Source organism: Octopus bimaculoides, chromosome 9 (assembly GCF_046866305.1).
Source record: "Octopus bimaculoides isolate indiv1 chromosome 9, ASM4686630v1, whole genome shotgun sequence".
NCBI lineage: Eukaryota > Metazoa > Mollusca > Cephalopoda > Octopoda > Octopodidae > Octopus > Octopus bimaculoides.
Window position 1 is genome coordinate 75,066,991 of NC_142936.1, and position 24,477 is coordinate 75,091,467.

Consider the following 24,477-nt stretch of genomic DNA (forward strand, 5'->3'; position numbering starts at 1 on the left):
TTAAAATGGGTGAAAAAAATTACTTTTCTGTACACAATGTAGAGTGATACTTCATTTAAAGGTATTGAGTGACCTCTCAATTAAAGTTTGATTCTTTTTGATAGATAACTATACACATTTATACATACGTACACATACATGTACACATGCATGTATTTGCACGTGTGTGTGTGTGTGTGTGTGTGTGTGTGTGTGTGTGTGTTTTAAGCAACCTTTGCTAATTAGCCTTCATATAATAGGCTGATTGTCGTACTGAAGTAAAATTTAAAATCAATATCTAACAATTGTAAATTTATCTTTCAATCATATGTCTCAGAATCATCCATCATTTCCTTACTCGTCTTCCTATCTCCTTTGGTATACAACACTTTTGTTTTACTCCAGCATAAAAATCTAAGGGTGTTTTCATATTAACCTCTGCATTTTTTAAATACATATTTGACATCTTGTATCAATTGTGTAATTTAAAATTAAAACCTTGTGACAGGCCTAATTATGACACTATGTTTGGAAACACTAACCTTACTTGAAATTTCCTTATCCTTTAAGTATTTTCAATAGCTTCAATTGTCCAAGTAGATAGATTACTGGATAAGTAGCAGTGAGCATAATATGTCATATCCTGCCATGAACACTGTACTCTGTGTATGGCCAAGAAAGTTACTCCACTCGTATAAGTCTTATAAATCAAGCTAGTTTATGTAATACATTACTCACTTTATATAGTAAAGTTGGTAATTTGTTATGTGTATATGGTCATGGCTGCTTGATCTGATAGAAATAGCCATCAAATCTCCATCAACATACACCTGTCCATCTTGAAAACAAAGGCACACTTTGAAGATGTAGTTCTAGATATAGAATGCTTGAGACAAGTGTGAGATAGCCATGGTTGGAAAACCATTTGCTTATAGGTCATTGGTTTGTTCAGTTAGGATTGATCTGAGGGCTAAGCAAGAACAACAACAGCAACAATAGTGGAATTAACATATATTCTGAAAACCTAAATCAATTCATTGGGAAGGAGATTTATCTTTCATCTGCCAATTGCTACAGAACCCAGTATTGAACAGTAGCCCTAGGGATTCTTGGTTTACGAAAGATTAGCAACTTTGTGGAAAAAAAAAAGAAAAAAAAGAATTCAATAGTGTAAAATGTACTTTACCATGCTCTAATTTTATTTATATATTTATTATTATCATCATATTTTTATATATTTGTTTGTTATGTCCTTAACAAGGAATAAAAACAATTTCAAATGCACCGTTGCCAGTACCGCCTGACTGGCCTTCGTGCCGGTGGCACGTAAAAGCACCCACTACACTCTTTGAGTGGTTGGCGTTAGGAAGGGCATCCAGCTGTAGAAACTCTGCCAAATCGTCCAACCCATGCTAGCATGGAAAGCGGACGTTAAACGACGATGATGATGATGATGAAGAATTTCATATTATTATTAGTGTTACACTCTAAAGGCAGTAAGACAGCAGAATCATTAATATGCCGGACAAAATAAATACTGCTGAGGTCAACTTTATCTTTCTTCCTTTTGGGGTCAATGAAGTTTCAGTTGAACACTGAAGTCAATGTAATAGACTTCCCCCTCCTTTCAAAATTGCAGGCCTTGTGCCAAAATTAGACAGTGTGTCAAAATTGAAAAGCATTATCGTTACTACTACTACTACTACTACTACTACTACTACTACTACTACTACTACTACTGCTACTACTACTACTGCTGCTATCCACTTCTCCTTTTCCTCCACCTTACTCAAACAGCTGCAACTGAGACATGTTTCACCATACTGCACCAAGAATCTCTGACTTCCATTACTTTTGGTCAGGCCACAGCTTCATGTGGTTTCTCCCAACAAGAACAACAATGCAGTTGTGCAATCATTACCCTCTATTAGAGCACAGAAACCTTCAAAATTTAACCTCCAATATGGCCTGGTTTTCAGCACAATAGTATTTTTCAGCCATTCTTCCCTGGCACACTCCATGATAGAGCAAAGACCACAGCTTTATCAATGATTCAACTTGAGCATAAAACTAAAATACTGGCACTCAGTCAGTTATGATGACAAGGGTTCCAGTTGATGCAATCAACAGAACAGCCAATTCATGAAATTAATGTGCAAGTGGCTGAGCACTCTACAAATATGAATACCCTTAATGTAGTTCTCTTAATGTGACAAGGCTGACCCTTTCAATTACAGGTACAACTCATTTTTGTTAGCTGAGTGAACTTGGAGCAATACAAAATAAAGTGCCTTGCTCAAGGACACAACGTGCCACTAGAAATCAAATTCATAACTAGTAATTGTGAGTCAAATACGATAACAAATAAACTACGTGTCTTCACCAACTTCAGCATACAGCTGACGCTACAAGTGGTGCAACTTCAGTAGAACTACAGACAATAGGCAACATAATCACTGATGCATAGAAGAATATGTAAATCTAATTCCCAACATAAGAAAAGCAAAATGTTTTGCATCATTGAACATCCAACATGCAGGAACCTGTTACAACCATTTGGGTATATGTAAAGCAGGGGAAAACTGCAGTATTTATGTGTGTCTTTGTGTCTGTGTTCGTCTCCCCAGCATCACTTGACTACTGATGCTGGTCCCTGTAACTTAGCTGCTGTTTATGTCCCTGTAACAGCAGAAAACTTCCTATGTTTGGGTGTTCATAGACTACAGAACATAGATATTGATGAAAAGGTCTAAAATGGGGTAGGCAAAGGTAAAGACCCCCTTCAGTCATGAATGACCATGGGATTGCACCTAGAAAATTCTCTTCCAAGGCGCAAGTCCAGGCAAAGTTGTTTATGGAAGACTAGTATTTGCCCATGCATACCAGCCTCCCTTCCTCTCCATGCCACTGATGTTATCCAAGGGAAAAAGAAAGGCCGATACAACTTGACACCAGTGACAGCACAACTCATTTCTACAGCTGAGTGAACTGGAGCAACATGAAATAAAGTATCTTGCTCAAGAACTCAACACACAGCCTGGTCCAAGAATTGATCTCACTACCTCGTGATTGTGAGCCCAAAACTCTAACCACTGATCTTTGCAACTTTTGACTGTCTTGAGAACTGTGTACACTTAGATACTTAGATAAGTTTTGGCCAGAACTGGCCCAGGCCTTGCCTAACTTAATATCACCACCTGGAAAAGACATTTAATGATGTTTCATAGCGCATTCGAGTAAAGAGTTATTGCTTGCAGATATATATCCTAGTGTAGGTGGTTCATCTAGAAATTGTTGGAGATATTTGTCGAGAACCAGTTTGAATGTTATGAGATCTTTTTTGTCTTATGTGTCTTAACGTGGTGTTAAAGAAAGCAGGGCCAGTTGAGGTGAAATAGTCTTGTCTTACAGTTATGATGTGATGCAGGCATGATATTTGTAGAGGATAGATGACGCAGGGACCAAGCCTCGGCTGAATTCTGAAGTTGATGCCAACATCATTTGGGCAATGATGTTCGAGTATTTTCCACTCCATACAAATAATATAGGGCTCATAGTGACCTTGGAGAGAATAAAGTTTGAGCTTCTCAAGACAATTCCAATAATCAAGATCTGACATGTCGTCTATTTTCCTTGTGATCAATTTTAGAGATGCTTCACATTCTATAAATGAAGAGCAAATATATGCATATGCATGTGTGTATGCATGTGGATGTGAGTGTGTGTATTTTGATGTTTGTGTGTGCATGTGTATGTATGTATAAAGTACATTGATACTGTTTTTGAAATATGCAGCATATATCAAATGTGTTTTAATTTTTATGGTTGATGTTTGGCACACCCTATGTGTTAGTAAATACACACACACTTACTGATATCTAGATGTATATATATATTTGTGCATGTATGCATATATATGTGTGTGTGTATGTGTACCAGCTGAATCACAACTGTCCACCAAACAGGAACATGAAGCTCTGAGTAGCAGCCAGCTTTTGTAATGTTTTTGCAGCTTTAATAACAAAGTAGATATATATGTATATATAGGTGTATACATGTATATATATATATGTGTGTGTGTGTGTGTGTGTGTGTGTGTGTGTGTGTGTGTGTGTGTGTGTGTGTGTGTATGTGTGTGTGTGTGTGTGTGTGTATTTGCTTTTATATATGTATACACACGCACACATATATATATACACACATACATACATATATTAATACAAACATGCATACACACACACACATACATACACACACACACACACACACACACATATATATATATATACATAATGGCAACAGCTCTTTTTTACTCACATATTCACACGTAAGCCTTTTCATAAGCGAGCAGGTAAATGCCAAGTACTCGTTACATATGTTTAACACATATGTAATGTTATATGAGAGGCAAGACATATTTAACATGTTTACATATGAATGACAACTTACAAGCTTGTACAGACTCAGTCTTCTATATAACACGTGCAGATCTGTATTAATTTAGATAATGTACGCAGATAATCACGACATTAGATAAAGCGCACATACACATGTTAATGCGCATCTTAAACACAAACATGAAAACCTATACATATATGTATGTGTGTGTGTATATTGTGTTTATATATATATTATATATATTTCTCTGCAAATCTGTAGTAATTAAGTTCATGTACACAAATAATAATTACTCTACATTGCACACACATACACAAATATATGTGCATGCATACAAACATATAGATCTAATTATATACTCATTTCACAAATGTGTGTGTATGTGCACTCATGTATATACATATGTATATGTATTTATACACCATGAGAGTGTAAATGTGTGTGTATATCATCATATTCATCATCATCATCATTTTATAACCCTTTTTATACACACATACACACACACATATATGTATAATATATAATATATAGACAGCCACATATATCTTCTATTTCTTAGTTGGTTCAGTCATCAGATGATGGTCATACTGGAGCATTGCCTTGAAGTGTTTTAGTTGAACAAATCCACTTCAGTACTTATTCTATCAGTTGCTTTTGCCTAACCACCAAGCTATGGGGATATAAACAAACCAACACCTGTTATCAAGCATATATATATATATATATATATATATATATATATATATATATATATACACACACACAGAGACACACACATCAAGAAACCAGTCATACATATGTGTGTATGTATGAGCTTTCAGTTTCTGTCTACCAAATTCACTCAGAAGGTTTTAATTGGCCCAGGGCTATACTAGAAGATAGTTGCCCAAGGTGTCATACAGTGAGACCGAACCCAGAACTATACAGCTGGGAAGCAAACTTATTAACACACAGCCATGCCTGATATATATATATATATATATATATATATATATATATATATATATATATACATACATATGTATGTGTATATATATATATATATATATATATATATATATATATATATATATATATATATATATATATATATATATATATATGTATGCATATATGTGTGTATATGTGTGTGAGTGTGTGTGTACATATATATATATATATATATGGTAAATGAGAGACAGAAGTTGGAATATACGAGAATTCATTATTAATCACGACAATTGTTTCGACACATCTAGCAACGATCCCTGGTTCAGGAGCATCTGGCAGTGCAGATGTGTCTCACTGGGTGATAAACAGAAACAACTCATTAAAATAATTGTTCCACAATGTATCTTCTCATTTCAGACAAAGAAAATCAGCAAAATGAAGGGAATATCTTCATTTACATAGATCAAAAATAAAATCACAGATGCAAAAAAAAATAAATGAACACACAATGTGTGTGTGTGTGTGTGTGTGTGTGTGTGTGTGTGTGTGTGTGTGTGTGTGTGTGTTCTTTTGTACTCTAGGCACAAGGGCTGAAATTCGGGCGGGGCAGTCGATTAGATTGACTCCAGTATGCAACTGGTACTTAATTTATCGACCCCCGAAAGGATGAAAGGCCAACTCGACCTCAGTGGAATTTGAACTCATTATACATATATATATATATATATATATATATATATATATATATATATATATATATATATATATATATATATTAGTACACAAATTGCACTACAGGACACGGCAATAACATATGTACAGGTGATCAATGTCTTTCTCTGCTAGCTTTCTCTATCAACAATAAATCAATTATCTCACTCTATATTCTCTGCAACACAATCAAGATTATCCCATTCATTTTTTTTTCTCTTTGTTTTTTTTTTTCTTCCGGACACCTGTGACATTATAGAAATTACTTAGCCTTCACTATACATCCCTATTGTCCTCTTCCTTCCCACCACCTCATCAACACTTTCTCACACACACACACACTCTCTCTCTCTCTCTCTCTTTTTTCAATCTCTGAAATTAAGAAATACAACAGCTGTTGCAGAGTATTGTATTGCTATTATTGTAGATGCTGTCACTCATTGTCATGCTGCTTGTTGTTGACACTGCTGTTATTATTATAAGTGGTATGTGTTACTGATGTTCTAGTTCTTGTTGTTGTTATTGATATCTGCTATTGTTCAACCCAAGGTCAGTCCGGGTTGAGCAGATCTAACCTATGATCAAAGGTATTCCAGTCATGACATCCCCATTTATTTATTTGTTTGTTCGTTTGATCATCAAGGATTACATCATCCAGTAATTCCTGTGGGCAGGCAGAATCGTTAGCATGCCAAGCAAAATGCTTAGTAGCATATATAGGATATATTCTTTTATTTGATTCAGTCATTTGACTGGAGCCATGCTGGAACACGACCGTAGAGGGGTCTTTTAGTCAAAGAAATTGACCCCAGGACTTATTCTTTGTAGCCTAGTACTTATCCAAACGGTCTTTTTTGCTGAACCACTAAGTTACAGGGACATAAACGCACTTGCATCAGTAGTCAAGTGATGCTGGGGAGACAAACACAGACACAAAGACACACTCACATAAATATTGGGTTGTCTGGAAAGTTCATGCCGATTTATAGTAGCTTACCTTTTGACTTATTTGCCATGAAACCACCTCAATTCTGGGAAGAGGGTATTTTCAAGTTAAAGGAAAGATGGAGATGCATTGTGCAACAAAATGGTTCATATTTGGTTGATTAAAAATGTAATAGCAAGTATTTATTGACCTTTTTCCCTTCCTTTAAAAATCGGCACAAACTTTCCGGACAACCCAATATATATACGATGAGATTCTTTCAGTTTCCAAGTGCCGAATCCACTCAGCCCGAGGGTATGGTGGAAGACACTTGGACAAGATGCCATGCAGTAGAACTGAACCCAGAATGGTGTGGCTGGGAAGCAAGCTTCTTACCACACAGCCATGCCAGCGTGTGTATATATATATATATATAAAATGCCCATGTTGTTTATCATTACCTCCACCTTAGCAAAGGTGTTTTCAGTTGTGTTTGTTTGTCCATGGACAAGATATCCCAAGAACTGCTGGATGGATTCAGATAAAACTTTCAGGGATGTTTGATTTTGTGATCGATCTGGTACCGGACAAGGATTCTGTTTTTGTACTTAATTTTTGAGAGCAGTTGGGTTCATTGTTAGTATTCTTGTTTGTGAGAACAGTCATGTTTATTTCAGATATTCTCACTTTAGAAATCATCTCTGGCTAATCATTGAGAGGACATTGGTGTTGCTTTGGCGGAGGTTTGCGCTCTCTGAGTGCTCTTGTTTGCTTATGTTTTTATCATGTCTCATGTTCTTCTTTATGCCTGATCATTTATTCCAGCAGCGTGTTGGTGATGAAGCCACCAAAATGAACAATCTTAGTAATGGCATGAGGCTGTGAGGATTTTTGGTTGATAATTAATGAGGGATGAGCATGTCCACATCATTTGTGAGTTTTTTTCCAGTTTTCCGTGTATTCTTTTGTTGTCTTTCCATGCAAATTCTTTTACTCTCTCTCTCTCTCTCTCTCTCTCTCTCTCTCTATGTGTATGTGTCAATACACACACACGCATTTCTATGCATGTTTATGAATTTGTGTTGCAAGATTCCTGATGTAAAGTCATGTGCTGGAACAGATATTGTATTTCAGAATGGTAATTTTTTTTTTTGTTTTGCCAAATGGCAGCAGCATGGGCGAACACACAAACACAGTGAGTTACAAGAATGGTACAAAAAGTCAGGTTCAAAGGAAGCAGCAGCAGCACCAACGGGGTAGGGAATGGGGCTGAAGGGAGGGTCATAGTGCTACTAAGGACAATGACACACACACACATACGTACATACACATGCGCATATAAGGAGACAAATCATAGAAGAACAGAATGGAATAAACAGAGCAAGAGCACACACGAAGACAGAAAGTGCTGCTGAGGGGATCACAGATGTGTGATAAAAGATTTCCAGAAATGGACATGAGATAGAATAAGAACAGTAATAAACAAGTGAAGAATGAATATATAATGTGTATGTCTATTTGACAAAGGAAAAATGTGACCATCCCAAAATACAACAATATATATATACAAATAATAAATGAGTATATGCATATATACGTACATGTATGTACATACCTACATCTACATGTATATATAGATGCATATTTGGGTACAGGACATTGCAAAAAAAACGTGGACAAAATGATAAACAGAGTACAGAAAACACACAGGCCACATAAGAGAACATTTCCTTCATTAGCTGCCATCATTCTAAAACTAAGCGTTTCGAAGAGTTAGGGCAATATTGGTGGTGTGGGGGGTGACTGATGGATTCCACACATTTACCATTTATCAAATTCAGTAAGAAACTGTTGTTGTATTAATGAGAAAACAAAATATATTAATGAGATGAGATATGTGGGATGGAGAGTTGCTGAAAAGGTCACAGGATGTGTGACAAAAGATTTTAGACAAAAGACACTAAAATGAGAACAATAATAATGCTGAAGTGAAGAATGAATATATAATGATGTGTTTATTTGGCATAAAGAAAATGAACAATGGCCATCCTGAAATATAATAATATGTTTCAACACATGATTTCGCATCAGAAATTTTGCAAAATAAATATACAAACATAAAAAATATACTTTGCATGCATAGAATTCTTTCTTCACCATGATGTGTTGGGCAAGTTTAACCCTTAGCATTCGGATTTCTCTGTCAAAAGTAATGCTTATTTATTCACATCGTTTTCAATTAATCATGTATTATCTTGTAGCTTCAAGATTTCAATGGTGTGTTTGTATATTTTTAGAAAATGACATTATAGGGTAGGTGTGAGAGATCATATCTGACTAATTTCAAAATAGAACACAAGATAGAATATTTAGGCTTGAAATGGCCAGATAAAAATTCTAAAGGGTTAAAAACATTGGAAACCAGCTTACTTTTATAAAACATGGCAATTCATCCCCCATCCCCAACATCAGTCAATATTACTCCCTTCAGGCACTATGAAAGGAAATCCGTCCTTACCACACAGCCTTGACCAGCCCTAACCAAGATGACCAGTAATGAAAGATGAAATGATCACATCTTTATTTCATACAAAGTTTTCAGAACTACAAGAGAACTATATTATCCAGGGTATCCTTTCCTTTGGTAGTTTTTTAAGACAGAAAAATATGATTCGAAAGAGGTTTAGCTGCTATATCTAGCATGGCAACCAACCACATAGAACAGAAACACTAATCACCTCGAAAGAATATGTGCCAATGAAGGAGCCCTCTACATGATTGCTTGACATGCTATAAATAGCAATCAAATGAATTACTGAAGGACCCTGTACATACATGGTCACTAAACAAGCCAAAAAGGAAGCTTACATAGGATTGTTTGACTTGCTAAAAATAACAACCAAATGTTAATGAAAGAATCTATACATGGTCAGTAAAATTGGCCAGTAAAGGAGGTTTCTCCATAAATGCTTGGCCTGCTAGAAACAGCAGCCAAGTGATTCAATCAGACAGCACTCTCCATAGTCTCTCAAACTACTAAGAACAGCAACCAAATGAGCCAATGAAGTAGCCTAAATGTGGTCACTCAGTTTGCAAGAAATAGCTGGCAAATGAGTCAATATAGGAGCTCTCTGTATAGATGCCCAACCTGCTATGACTAACATAGAGATGAGGCAATGACAGAGCTTAAATATGGTTAATTGATCTTCTAGAAAACAGCAGTCATATCTTATTCAAACCACATCTTATTATCATGAAAGAAGGACAGACTAAATTATATAGTGTCTTTTACACAACCTATGACAGGATGGTCATAATTTGAATGTCTGCCTTTTGATCAGAGCCAACTTGGAAGTTAAGCAACAACAACAACGACAAATATTCCTGGAAATAAAATCACTAAATGAAATATACAAAAAGAAAATATTGGAAACAAAAAAAAAACAATAATTGTGTTTGTTGCTGATGTTGCAGATTTTTTTGCAGCTGCCTGTAGTGGCTGCAGTTGTTCTAATTCTTTACTGTATCAGATTCCAGCATCTAGCTCTCTATAAGCTGCATCTGACACAATTATGAAGTTTAGAACTCTGATATATAAGAATTATAACACCATCTCCCCCCACCACCACCACCACCATCAACAACAACAACAACAGCAGCAGCAGCACAGCTAAAATTTTTTTCTATTGATTTAGTCTGGAGGAATGGGATATACCTACAGTCTTCGCATGATCTCTGAGATCACAGAAAGAAACTACTACAGAAAGAATTGTTAACACCCTAGATGAAATGCTTACTGGCATTTCAAGTCTTTACATTCTGAGTTCAAATTTTGTTGAGGTCAACTTTGCATTTTATTCTTTTGAGGTCGATGAAATAAGTACCAGTTGAGCACTAATGTCAAAGTATTCAACAATCTCCCTCCCACCAGATTTCAGGCCTTGTGCTCATAGTAAAAACGATTATTATTATTATCATTATGATTATTACTATTATTATTATTATTATTATTATTATTATTATTGAGTGAGAGAGCAGTGCATACCATCAAAGTGACACTGGGGTAAAATATACAAAATCCTGTATACCCATCATGACTACCTGTCTGATAAGGGTACACCAGGCACATCCATTACAACTATATGTGTGCAACATTGTGATCTCATATCAAGATAAACAGCGCATGACCTCGCAGATGGGGACCAGTTAGAATTTTCTTCAGGTCGAGTAGCCCATCCCGCTCAAAAGGTCCCTGAATAAGGTTTGTTTAAGGATGATGAGCAAAACACCCATGTTTCCAAAGGTGAATTATCCAAACCCCAAAGAATTCCTCTCAACACATGGCTATGATGCTACCCCACTGCTTCTGCTCGTGATCAGAGATGCACATATCGTCAGCCACCAAGGGACATGCTCAACTGGTTAAGGTCAAACAACTGACAAGAAAATCTGTGGTTCCAAGCATTATTATTATTATTATTATTATTATTATTATTAAGGTAGCAAACTGGCAGAATTGTTACTGTGCCAGATAAAATAGTCCTGAGTTCAGATTCCATTGAAGTTAACTTTGCTTTTCCTCTTGTCAGGATTGATACCAGCTGGGTACTATAGGGTCAGTGGAACACTACTTTATGTTCTTTTGAGATTGATAAAATGAAGTACCAGTTACATACTTGGGGTACTATAATAAAATGTTCCAAGATTTGAGATTTCTGGCGTTGTACCTACCTTCGAAACTGTTATTAGAAACTAGATTGGAGTATCTGCACTTCTGTTTCTTGCTGAAAGGATACATTCTGCTAGTCAGAATCAGCTGACAGCATCATCAGCATATCCAGCTTTGTAGAGCAGTGAACTTTTTTCTTTTATTATATATCTAGGCCTATTCCCCAGTTTTTTAGGAGGGGGTAGCCACAAGACACACACCAGGCATTCCATTCATTTCCCAACTCAAAAAGGTGAGCCCCGTTCTATGCTCGGATCAAGGCATAGAATGCAACCCCCAATATCAGCAGTGGGGCCCGACAACATATGCTGGTTTACCCCCACTGCATCATGCTGGTTCCGTACCTCTTTGAGCAACATCAAATTCACTCATCCATCCACAAACACTCTCCAAGTTTTTCTATCATTTATAAATTCTCTTGCCTCTCTCACTCCAACACCTCTAACCACCAAAGCTTTCCTCACTCCATCAACAAGCAGTGAACTTAGGAGATAAAAAGAAAACGCTAGTGGTATTTAGTCACAGTCCTTTATATTCTGAATTCCGTTTCCAACTAAAGCCCAAATTGCTTATTCACGCTAAAATATGTACCAGTCATGTGGCTTGCTCAAAAGTTTGTAGCCTGAAGAAAGGGCAACAATTCTAATAACAAATGTATTAAATGAATAAGGAAGCCTGCATGTGATCATTCTAAAAATAAATATCAACCAAATTTCCAACAAATCATACCTTATTGTTTCAAAAGGAAAATGACATAATGGATAATGTAAACTGGACTATACAAAGCCTGGAACACAAATAGGATGGTTTAAAAGGAATAACTTTGATCACAGCCACAACAACCACAGCATATAGAAATCAAATATTTATCTAACCATAATGAAAGCATACAATGAAAATTATGATGCCTGTATGCTTATGTGTGTAATATGTGTATGTATGTGTGAGGACACATGCTTATGTATAAGTATATATATTCGTGTGGAAGTATAAATAAACATTTTATATGGAAGTATATATTCATGTGAGTACATATTCATGTAAAATTGAAAGCATGCTACTAGGTATACATATGTATGTAAACAGAGCAAAACAAATCAAAAGAAAAGAAAACGAAGAAAAAAGACAACGGAAAATCATATTCCAAATGTGAATAAAAGACATTATTCTATAAAACTATTCTTTGATATCCTTGCAAAGTATTATTAAGATTGCAAAATAACCAGTAGCCAAAAATACCAATGGAATTGCTTTTCACAAAGACATAGATATTTACTTTAAATCCTCTTGTTCATAGCTTCCATTATGGTCCAGGTAATTCTTGAGAATTTATGCAATATGGAGTTAACAATTACTAGTTCTGTTTACAAACAAACTCCCAACCCAAACCCAAAACACATACACACACTCATAAGTTCAGACAATAGAGCCTCATTATAGTCCTTTGACCTGCTAGAAATAATTGCAAAGTTCCTTCAAATCACACACTTTAAGTCTTAGAAATGAAAGACAGGTTGGCTAATATAGATTCCACTGTGCCAAGGAAAAAAGATGGGATGGTCATGACCACACTATGATCATGCAAAACTATGATTTTGATAATAGTTCTATCTGATCAGAGCTGATCGAAGACTAAATGACAATGACAGCAACAACAACAAGAACTTCCACCCTCAGCGTATCTGGGACTACATTAATCAATGTGTCTTTTCTTTTTCTAAGACTATAGGATTTGAAATAAGAGGATAATTTGGCTGCTATTTCTAGTTGATCACATGACTATTTAGGGACAAACAAAAGGGAAGGACTATTAATAAATGTAGTCCTTGATACATTGTACTGGATTACCCTACCCACACCTAACTAAATGATCATAGCTAGAACTAGAATGTCTTTGATCCTTTGAACCTAAATCTGCTTCATTAGGCTAACCTAGGGTTAAATAAGGACAACATCTACATAAAGCCTACATAGGCTCAAGACTATAATAAATAGTATAAATACATATTGGCAGCTGTTGTTGTTTAACCCCAGGTTAACCATGATCAGTGGAGGCGCAATGGCCCAGTGGTTAGGGCAGCGGACTCGCAGACATATGATCGCGGTTTCGATTCCCAGACCGGGCGTTGTGAGGGTTTATTGAGCAAAAACACCTAAAGCTCCATGAGGCTTCGGCAGGGGATGGTGGCGAACCCTGCTGTACTCTTCCACCGCAACTTTCTCTCACTCTTACTTCCTGTTTCTGTTGTACCTGTATGTCAAAGGGACAGCCTTGTCACACTGTGTCACGCTGAATATCTCCGAGAACTACGTTAAGGGTACACATGTCTGTGGAGTGCTCAGCCACTTGCACGTTAATTTCACGAGCAGGCTGTTCCGTTGATCGCATCAACTGGAACCCTCGACGTCGTAAGCGACAGAGTGCCAACAACAATTTTTCCAATGTGTCCTTCCTTTTCTAAAATGATATGAGTGTTATTTGATTGCTTTCTCTAGCAGTTTGAGTAAATATGTAGACTTCCTCATTGGCTCATACAAAAATTGTTATAGATTAAAACCTTATGGTTACAAGCTGGCACAATCGTTAGCTTGTCAGACAAAATATTTCACAGCGTTTCTTTTGACCCTTTGCATAATGAGTTCAAATTCCACTAAGGTCAACTTCACCTTTCATCCTTTTTAGGGGTCAATAAACTTGACTGTTATTTTTTATGCAAAGAATGCCTCAGAGTACTTTATATTCTAACATATACTAATTTTCAATGCAAACTACTCTTTTACCCTTTTACTCTTTTATTTGTTTCAGTCATTTGACTGCAGCCATGCTGGAGCACCGCCTTTAGTCGAGCAAATCGACACTGGGACTTATTCTTTGTAAGCCTAGTACTTATTCTATTGGTCTCTTTTGCCGAACCACTAAGTTACGGGGACATAAACACACCAGCATCGGTTGTCAAGCAATGCTAGGGGGACAAACACAGACACACAAACACACACACATATACATATATATATATATATATATATATATATATATATATATATATATATATATATATATACACGACGGGCTTCTTTGAGTTTCCGTCTACCAAATCCACTCACAAGGCTTTGGTCAGCCCGAGGCTAAAGTAGAAGACACTTGCCCAAGGTGCCACGCAGTGGGACTGAACCTGGAACCATGTGGTTCGTAAGCAAGCTACTTACCACACAGCCATTCCTGTGCCTACCGTACAAGATTGTAAATTTACTCTGATCCTCTCATCAATACCTCAGTAAGATGAAGTCTACATGCATTGCTGAGTGTCCAACGCTTACCAACAAATATGAAATAATGATGATGATAATGATGATGACGATGACAACAATGATGATTTAATGCTATCTTTTCCTCACCACGTAATCATTTCCAATTAGATTTTCGGTGCTCATTACATTAAGTATGTTATAGCACTAACTTAACAGTTGCTTCTGATATTGATCAGTGACTGATATAAGAAGAGTCAATTATATGCGGTTGGTGTAGTATATATTGCTAAGTTAGTTTGACTATAGGTAGAATATACTGTCTAGCCTAAAAACAAAGAACATCACTGAGTTCTAGTTAGCTGAAGGACATCTATGTATTTCATGTTATATATATATATATATATATATATATTACATAACTTTGGTATGTGGTGAAGCAACCTGTTGCTGAACCCTTAATTTTGTTTATAAATATATATATATATATGATAAAATCAACCTTCACAATTTTCCTGAAAGAAAAGATAAAAAAGCAACAGGGAACATATATGAGAATAAAATGTGATAGAAGAGTTAAGATTACTAGATTAAGGAGGAAAGTGAAAGTGGTAAAGAGTAAAAGTGATAGAATAAAATTGAAGAAAAGAGACAGCAAATGCGAAAGAGCTAAAAATGATAGAGTAAGAGGAATAGAATAGGAAGTGATAGAACTAAGGAGATAGAATCAAAAGAAAGAATAGAACAGATAGATAAAAGAGATAAGGTAAAATAGAAAAAATAGAAAGAGTAAGGAGAAAGAGTTAAAAATGGTAGCATAAAAGAGACGGGGTAGAAAAGATAGGAAAAACAAAATGAGAATAAATCAGACGGAGAGAAGAAAAAGAAGGCTATGAAGAATTGGTAGAGTAAAAGAGATAGAACAGATGGTACAGAATAAAAGTGAATAAAATAAAAAAAAACAAGTTAAGTAAAAGAGAAAGTGCGAAGAAAATAGAGTAAAAAAAAAGTTAAAAGAGAAATGGAAAAAGAATAAAAGAAATGGGAACAGTGATAGAGTAAAAGAGAAAAGTAAAAATGATAGAGTAAAAGAGAGGAGATAAAAGAGAAAGGGTATAAAGTGAAGGGGTAAAAAGCATTGGGTAAAAGTGACAGAGTAAGAGAGATGGAAAAAATAAAGAGGGTGAAAGTAAGAGGTTAAAAAGTAGCAAGGTAAATTTAAGAGACATTGGGTAAGAGACATGAGGTAAAAATGAAAGGGTAATAAAAAAAAGTTAAAATGAAATATAAAGAGTGAAAGAAGAAACAGATACAAAGATAAAAGAAATAATTTACTTACTTAGCAGACTAATGTTACACATCAGCAACCTCATCTCGAGTTTCTGTCTCAATGCCAATACAGCCAGAAACACGGGTGGGATTATCATCACAAGATTACTAATGGTATTCCCTGGAAGACAGAAAAATACAAGCAGAAATTAATGGATGATAAATAACACATAATAACACATTACCGACTAATGAAGATGCTTCAAACTATGGTTCATTTATAATGTGTGTATGTGTGTGTGTGTGTGTGTGGCAACAGAATGGAAGACATGGTAAGTATGTGGCACAGAGTGACAGACAGACAGACAGACAGACAGACAGACAGACAGACAGAGAAAGGGAGTAACATAACTGTGAAAGAACGAGGAACAAGTCAGTGTAACCTAAAGTATTTCCTGGGTAACTCATTAGCAGGTGAACACATGTGTTTGTGTATGTGTGTGTGTATGAGAGAGAGGGAGAGAGAGAGAGAGAGAGAGAGAGAGAGAGAGAGAGGGAAAGAGAAAGAGTACAATGTAAATTTATAGTAAATATGCAGCAAAAAAACAAAACAAAAACAAATTCCTTCAGAGGAACTTTAGTTCCTTCAGAGGAACTTTAGTTCCTTCAGAGGAACTAAACATACTCTAAGGTGTTTTGTGGGTAACACTTTAATAGGTAATTAACCCTTTGATATTTAAACAGGCCACATCTGGCCCAAATATTCTACCTGATTTATGTTTAAATTGGCCAGATCTGATATCTCACACCTACCCTACAATGTCATTCTGAAGAAGAAACAATCACATCATTGAAACCTCAAAGCTATAAGATAATGCATAATTAATTTTTTAAAATGTGAATAAAAAAGCCTTACACTTGACGGAATAATCTTAATGCCAAAGGGTTAAAGAATATATATAGCTCTCTCTCCTTCTCTCTCTCTGACAAACAGACAGACCATCTTACAAACAGTATCACTTGCATCCATTCATCCATAAAATCATATCCAGTCATGGAGAAATATTATGTTGCTTGGGAACAACTGAAGCATAATGGCAGGAAGGTTGTTTTGCCCTCAGAAAAATCTGCATCAACAAATTCTACCTGATCCATGTAAGCATAGAAAAGTGTACATTGGAATGATAGTAGTGCTGCTGATGATGATGACGATGAGGAGGAGGATATACTTGAAGGAGATGATCGAATGTTTGATTGATATCCAGAATTTATTGCAAAGTGATGAGACCTGTCACATATGAAGACCTTCAAGATTTAACAGAATCACAAATGATTATTTCAGACAATGAAGAAGAGACATTTCTAGAACAGATATAAATAACAAAGATCTTATCAAACCAAAAAAAAAAGGTATTTTCATATATATAACTCTTTATATTTTGTTTCAACTTTAAAGCTGCAGTCATGCTGGAGCACAACCATTATATATATATATATATATATATATATATATATATATATATATATATATATATATATATATATATATATATAGCTTCCGCTACCTAGGTGGCCAAGTCTGTAGTGGGGGTGGATGCTCAGAGAGCATTGCCACTAGAATAAGAATAGCCTGGGCAAAGTTCAGAAAGCTCCTACCATTACTGGTGACAAAGGGCCTCTCGCTCAGAGTGAAAAGTAGATCATACGATGCATGTGTGCGAACTGCCATGCTACACAGTAGTGAAATATGAGCCATGACTGCTAAAGATATGTGTAGGCTTAAAAGAAATGATGCTAGTATGATCCGCTGGATGTGTAATGTCAGTGTGCACACACGACAAAGTGTAAGTTCCCTGAGAGAGATGTTGGACATAAGAAGCATTGGATGTGGTGTGCAAGAGGGACGATTGCACTGGTATGGTCATGTGTTACGTATGGATGAGGAGAGCTGTGTAAAGAAGTATCACTCCTTAACAGTGTGGGGAACCCGTGAAAGAGGGAGACCCAGGAAGATCTGGGATGAGGTGGTGAAGCATGACCTTTGAACACTGGGCCTCACAGAGGCAATGACAAAAGACCGAGACCTCTGGAGATATGCTGTGATTGAGAAGAGCTGGCAAGGAAAGTGAGATCACAGCTGAAGCCTACACCAGTGTCACATAACCAGCCTTTGAATTGTTGGGTGAAATGCTGCGCTTGAGGAGACCTATAGAGTCAAGTAAATCAAAATCAAATCAAATCACAATCAAATGGAAATTGTAGTTGTGGCCATTACCAGTGCTGATGGCATGCAATAAGCAACCATTCATGTGTGGGTCACTGTCAGAGCCGCCTGATTGGCTCCCCAGGTGGAATGTTAAAAGCACATGCAGGTAGCATGTAAAAACCACCATCCAAACATGATCGATGCCAGATTTCCTGCCCTGACTGGTACTTGTGCCAGTGGCACATAAAAAGCACCATCCAGACGTGGCCGATGCCAGTGCTGCCTGAGTGGTTGGCATTAGGAAAGGCATCCAGCTGTAGAAACATTTCCAGATCAGATTTGAGCCTGGTGTGGCCTCCTGGCTTGCCAGTCCCCAGTCAAACCGTCAAACCCATGCCAGCATAGAAAACGGACATTAAACGATGATGATGGTATCTACACACACACACACATATATATATAAAAGACATATGCATTTATACAACATATTCAAGATATATAAGATGCAGTTATAAGAGATGAAATTCCTCAAAGAGAATCATATGAGATAATCTGCAGCCAAAAACAACCATTTTCTAATAGTTATTTGTATTACATACATGTGTATGAGTGCATGTATATGTGTGTATGCAAGTAATATATAATATAACCTGTTATGCATTTGTGGTTACGTATAATATATATCATATTTATTATATCATATTATATCATATGTCACTGAGACATAAGTTTGTCCTGAATTAAGGCTGTTTAATACATATGCTTGTATGATATATTCGTTCTTTCATAAAAACCTTTTCACCCATCACTAATTCTGAAATCAATATAACTCTACAAGTCAGGGCAAGCATTATTCTTTGACAATTGTATATGAATTAAGAAACATTCAAACATTCCATTTGCTACAGGCATGGGAGCAACATTGTGAAACAAAGTAACTTTACTTGCTTACATGCCAAGTTCTCACATGTTCTCGGAAATTTATACAGTGCAAACAGTTTTGCTATACTTAGAAAGATACATAAACACAATATTAAGAGATTCAGGAAGGACTTTCGTATGTTATTTTGCTTAGCTCAACTGAATAACAACTGAATCTAACATTATGATATTGAAATATCTTGATGAAGTGTTCAATTTACAAAATTCACAATTCTGTAACATGCAGAAAATCAGATATATTATGCACAACATACATTGACTCCCCAATAATGTTTTGTGTAACCTGGTCAAAAAACATCTCACTTTGCATATCCAGCTTGTCATCCAACAAAGCAGCATTCAATGATGCTTAGGAATATTACCAATAAGACACTATTACACAGTTGATTCCTGAAAGCATTAGCTACATAAGAGAAAAAATAACTCAGAAACTCACATTAAAACCAAAAATGAAAAGAACCACCACCTTGGTATAACACTCCTTTTAATCAAAACGTTTCCACATTTATATTCAAAATATTCTTTCAACTGCTCCAAAAAATACTGATCCACCCAGCTGCACATATTATAAAATTTTTAATAAATAAGAACATTATAAAAGTTTTTTTTGTGCTGTGCGTGAGAAGACCCGGCAAGCCAAGTAAGATCGTTGCCAGTGCCCCTGGACTGGTTCTTGTGCGGGTGGCACATGAGATGCACCATTTTGAGCGTGGCCGTTGCCAGTACCGCCTGACTGGCTCCTGTAGGATTTTCGAGCGAGATCGTTGCCAGCGCCCCTGGACTGGCTTGTGCAGGTGGCACATAAAAGACACCATTTCGAGCGTGACCGTTTTCGTGCGGGTGACACGTAAAAGCACCCACTACACTCTCTGAGTGGTTGGCGTTAGGAAGGGCATCCAGCTGTAGAAACTCTGCCAAATCAGACTGGAGCCTGGTGTTGCCATCCGGTTTCACCAGTCCTCAGTCAAATCGTCCAACCCATGCTAGCATGGAAAGCGGACGTTAAACGATGATGATGATGATGATGATGATACCAAATTTTTCACAGTTCTTATAAATTATGAGCTTAAACCAAACTCTATAATTCATCCAATATGTACATCTTTGCAACTGCATGCATCTGACTCAATATTCACTTGATTATAGTTGAATTTTCAAAGGTACTGTTTATAGCACAATAGTTAATACAAGACTACATCAAGATATTTTTATAGGATTAACCAATACACCCATTCAGAATGTATGCAAAGAACACATTCTGATACCTGCTCATAAGTAAAGACATTAACTTGTCTGAAATATATATGATCCCTTAAAGAGAAAAAAAAGCAGGCAGTAACATTGAATGGAAATTGATTCGTTACCTCAAACCATAGAAACATCATCATTATCATCATCATCGTTTAACGTCCGCTTTCCAAACAAATGCTATTCATCCTGTTTTTCTGACGTATATAAGATCTTGCTTTCCTCAAAAGAACCAATCTCTAGCTGCATACATAAGGGGTTGTCTGCACTAAAAATCATTTGTAAACCATTTGTAAGATAGCAAAAAATATAAAACTGCCTAAGAGAGTGTTTTAACTCATGGTGTCCTCACCCCACAAAAGTAGATTTGTATCATTATATGTGAAGTCAATTATTTAATATATGAACTGTTGCAGTTGTGAAGAATATTTGACATATGCAATCTGTCTTATTTATCTAAATTGAAATATATGGAACTTTCATAATAAATTAGATACCCTTTTTAATATAATATACAGATCTTTGATATTTTCAATTTCTATTTCTTATCTAATTTTTAACATCAGTTCATCTTCTCGTTATTTAATGCAATATATCATTTTCTTATCTTAAAAACACACATTTACAAGCATATAATTAATTCTATTATATTGCAAACCAAAACTTTGAACACTTGAATAAATTTAATTATTGACACCCTTGTTTCAGATAGATTTTCTTTTCTTTACAAAAAAAATAGTTCTTGACTTCAAATTTTAAAGTAAAGCAGATTTGTATTAATTTAATTTGTATTAATTTAATATGATGCTTTTGAACTTACATCATATGTATGAGTTAAACTCATTAAATATACTTTCAAACCTAACTTTCCTTGTTTCACAATGCATGATAAACTAAATGTAATAAGCAACAATGCAATAGGAGGTCAAATTACACCTGTTTCATAACATTATGTTCAGTATTCAATTTCATTTCATAATATTATATATCTTCTTGGAAATATGAATACACTGAGGTATAATTCATTTGACTGAAATACTTGTTAAGATTTGGACATATTATTCAAGATTTAACTTCTCATATTCCACTTAGAATATCGTAAGCTTTGAATATAAACCTTAAATTTAACTGCCCATGATCTACATCTAGCCATTCTGAAACAGTGTATTGGCTTTGAACCAACTTGTTTTATAACTGAAATCAAACAAATTATATTATTAAGAAATGAAAAATGGCGGTGAGCTGGCAGAATCGTTAGCAGAACGGATAGAATACTTAGTGGTATTTCATCATCTTTACATTGAGTTCAAGGTCAACTTTGCCTTTCATCCTTTTGGAGTTGATAAAATAAGTACTAATCAAGTACTGGGGTCAATATAATCGACTTAAACCATCCCCTAAAATTTCAGTCTTGTGCCTATAATAGGGAGGATTATTAATAAATGAAATGTGCTTGCATAGCTAGTTTCAAGCTAAATAAACTAGGGTCAATTATAGTATGACTGTTGGTCAGTGTGTGTGTGTGTGTATATAGATGCAGAAATGGCTGTGTGGTTAACAGGTTTGCATCACAGCCATGTGGTATTGGGATCAGTCTCATTGCATGTCACCTTGGGCATACAGTGCTACTCTTCTACTACAGTCCCAGGCTGACCAAAGAATTGTGAGTGGATTTGGTACACAGAAACTGAAAGAACACTATCATATGTCTGTGTGTGTGTGTGTGTGTTTGTGTGATTGAATTCACATTTTCTGTTATCTTTGTGTGTTTTCACTGACTGTAAACAAAAGGCCATCATTTACTTCCATCTCTCCATGTAACCAACATCCCGGGCTGTTTGTTGTCTGATAGATAAGGAAATTATCATCTCACTTGCAAACAAATAAAGTTTGGCATGAGGAAGCACATCCAACCATAGAAACTGCCCCAATGTACCATCATCTGATACATACATACATACATACATACATCGTCACCGTCCTCCTCCTCCTCCTCCTCATCATTTAACATCCATTTTCCATGCTAGCATGGGTTGGACAGTTTGACAGAAAACTGGTAAGCTGAGCAGCTGCACCAGGTTCCAGTTTGATTTGGCATGTTTCTACAGCCCTTCCTAATGCCAACCACACCAAGAGTGTAGCGGGTGCTTTTTATGTGCCACCAGCACAGATGCCAGTTACAAAACACCAGCATCAGCCATGACTACAATCTCACTTGGCTTGACAGGTCTTCTCAAGTATGGTGTAGTGCCAAAGGTCTCGGTCACTTGTCACTGCCTCAGTGAGGCCCAAAGTTTGAAGGATGCTTTTTACATGCCACCTGCACTGGTGTCAGATATGCGACACTGGCATTGGCCATGACTACGATTTCACTTGTAAGTATGGAAAAGCAAACATTAAAACGATGACGATGATAATATGTCAAACACCTGACTGGCCCTCGTGCCGGTGGCACATAAAAGCATCCACTACACTCTCGGAGTGGTTGGCATTAGGAAGGGCATCCAGCTGTAGAAACTCTGCTAGATCAGATTCGAACCTGGTGTAGCCATCTGGTCAAATTGTGCAGCCAATCCTCAGTCAAATTGTCCAACCCATGTTAGCATGGAAAGCGGACGTTAAACGATGATGACGATGATGATGAATCATATCTAATTCTGATGACTGACACTTCATCAACAGTTTCCAGCAAAACCCGGAAGAGTATGTTCCTCTTACTTTCACATAGTTAGCATTTTCAAACAATTTGACACGTAATTTATATATCTTTGCATATATGTTTACACACCTGTTATATTAATCAATTTTATTATATTTCGTGGTGTATATTCAGTATTTTATCATGTATGTTCAGTGTCATTATAATTTAGTTATGTTATTTCATCTTTATTTCTGTAATCCCTTTATATATTCTGAGCTGTCTAATTTCATGCCATACCAAACTCTTCCGATCCTCACCTTCTTTTCCATTGAGCTCCTGCTATTTTATGTTATTCTTTTCTACCATACCCGTACAGGATGTTATATAAGCAATATTTTCACAGTTGGTCTTCAGTGGGATTTTGATAATTCGCCAGATTAAACTTTGGTAAACCGTACTGTCTTTACAACTTCATTCATATTGCACACATACATCTAGACACATACACACACACACACAGCCACCAACGCACACACAACAAACACACACACACAACCTATATACATACATACATACATACACTCACTCATTATTGAAAGAAATGCAAGTTTGGTTGTGTGGTTAAGAAATCAAATCTCATTTGGGAACCCATGGAAAACGAACCTCCACCAACTAATCTGCCTATATGTCTGTGCACACCTTTCAATGCAATGTATGCCAGAAGGTTCACAAATCTAACGGAGGCCTCAAAAGACATTTTAAGATCAACAAAGATCAGAACTTAACTGCATTGTCTGGTTTCAAAATCCACATCAGATGCCACGATGGTTCTAAGGTGTAGGTACAGACGGTGGTCAGACTCTACATAAGGAGTAGGCAACCACCACATGTGTGTGTGTGTGTGTGTGTGTGTGTGAGTGCATGTGTATGCTTCTTTTTCTTAATATTGCAACATAGCTGTAAATGAACATCCTTGTCATACAAGTAGTATCTATCATTTTCATTCTTCCATGGAACCATATATATATTGGAATAAAAAGGTTCTTAGTGGTTTATGGAACAGAATATAAATAATAAAAAGAATGAAGAAGAATTAGTCAAGAAATGATGGTTGTGTTAAACTGTTTATTTATTACATACTAGCATAAATAGTCTTATAATTTTCCTAAAGAAAGTATATTAAATGAGATACAGCTAGAATTTATGACCAAAGTCTCTTGTAAGTGAATTTGGGGATTTGGTACATGGAA

The 24,477-nt window shown here is 36.1% G+C and overlaps 1 protein-coding gene across 1 annotated transcript in view; it reads right to left on the reverse strand.

Moving 5' to 3' along the window:
• LOC106875453 (alkaline ceramidase 3-like) overlaps nt 1-16,390 on the reverse strand; it is a 112,375-nt gene extending 95,985 nt beyond the window's left edge. Inside the window, exon 1 of the mRNA XM_089357802.1 lies at nt 16,261-16,390. Within this exon, the coding sequence (XP_089213928.1) occupies nt 16,261-16,348 (88 nt within the window). The 5' untranslated portion in view covers nt 16,349-16,390. The remainder of the gene's footprint in view (nt 1-16,260) is intronic.
• Between the last annotated feature and the right edge of the window lie 8,087 nt (nt 16,391-24,477).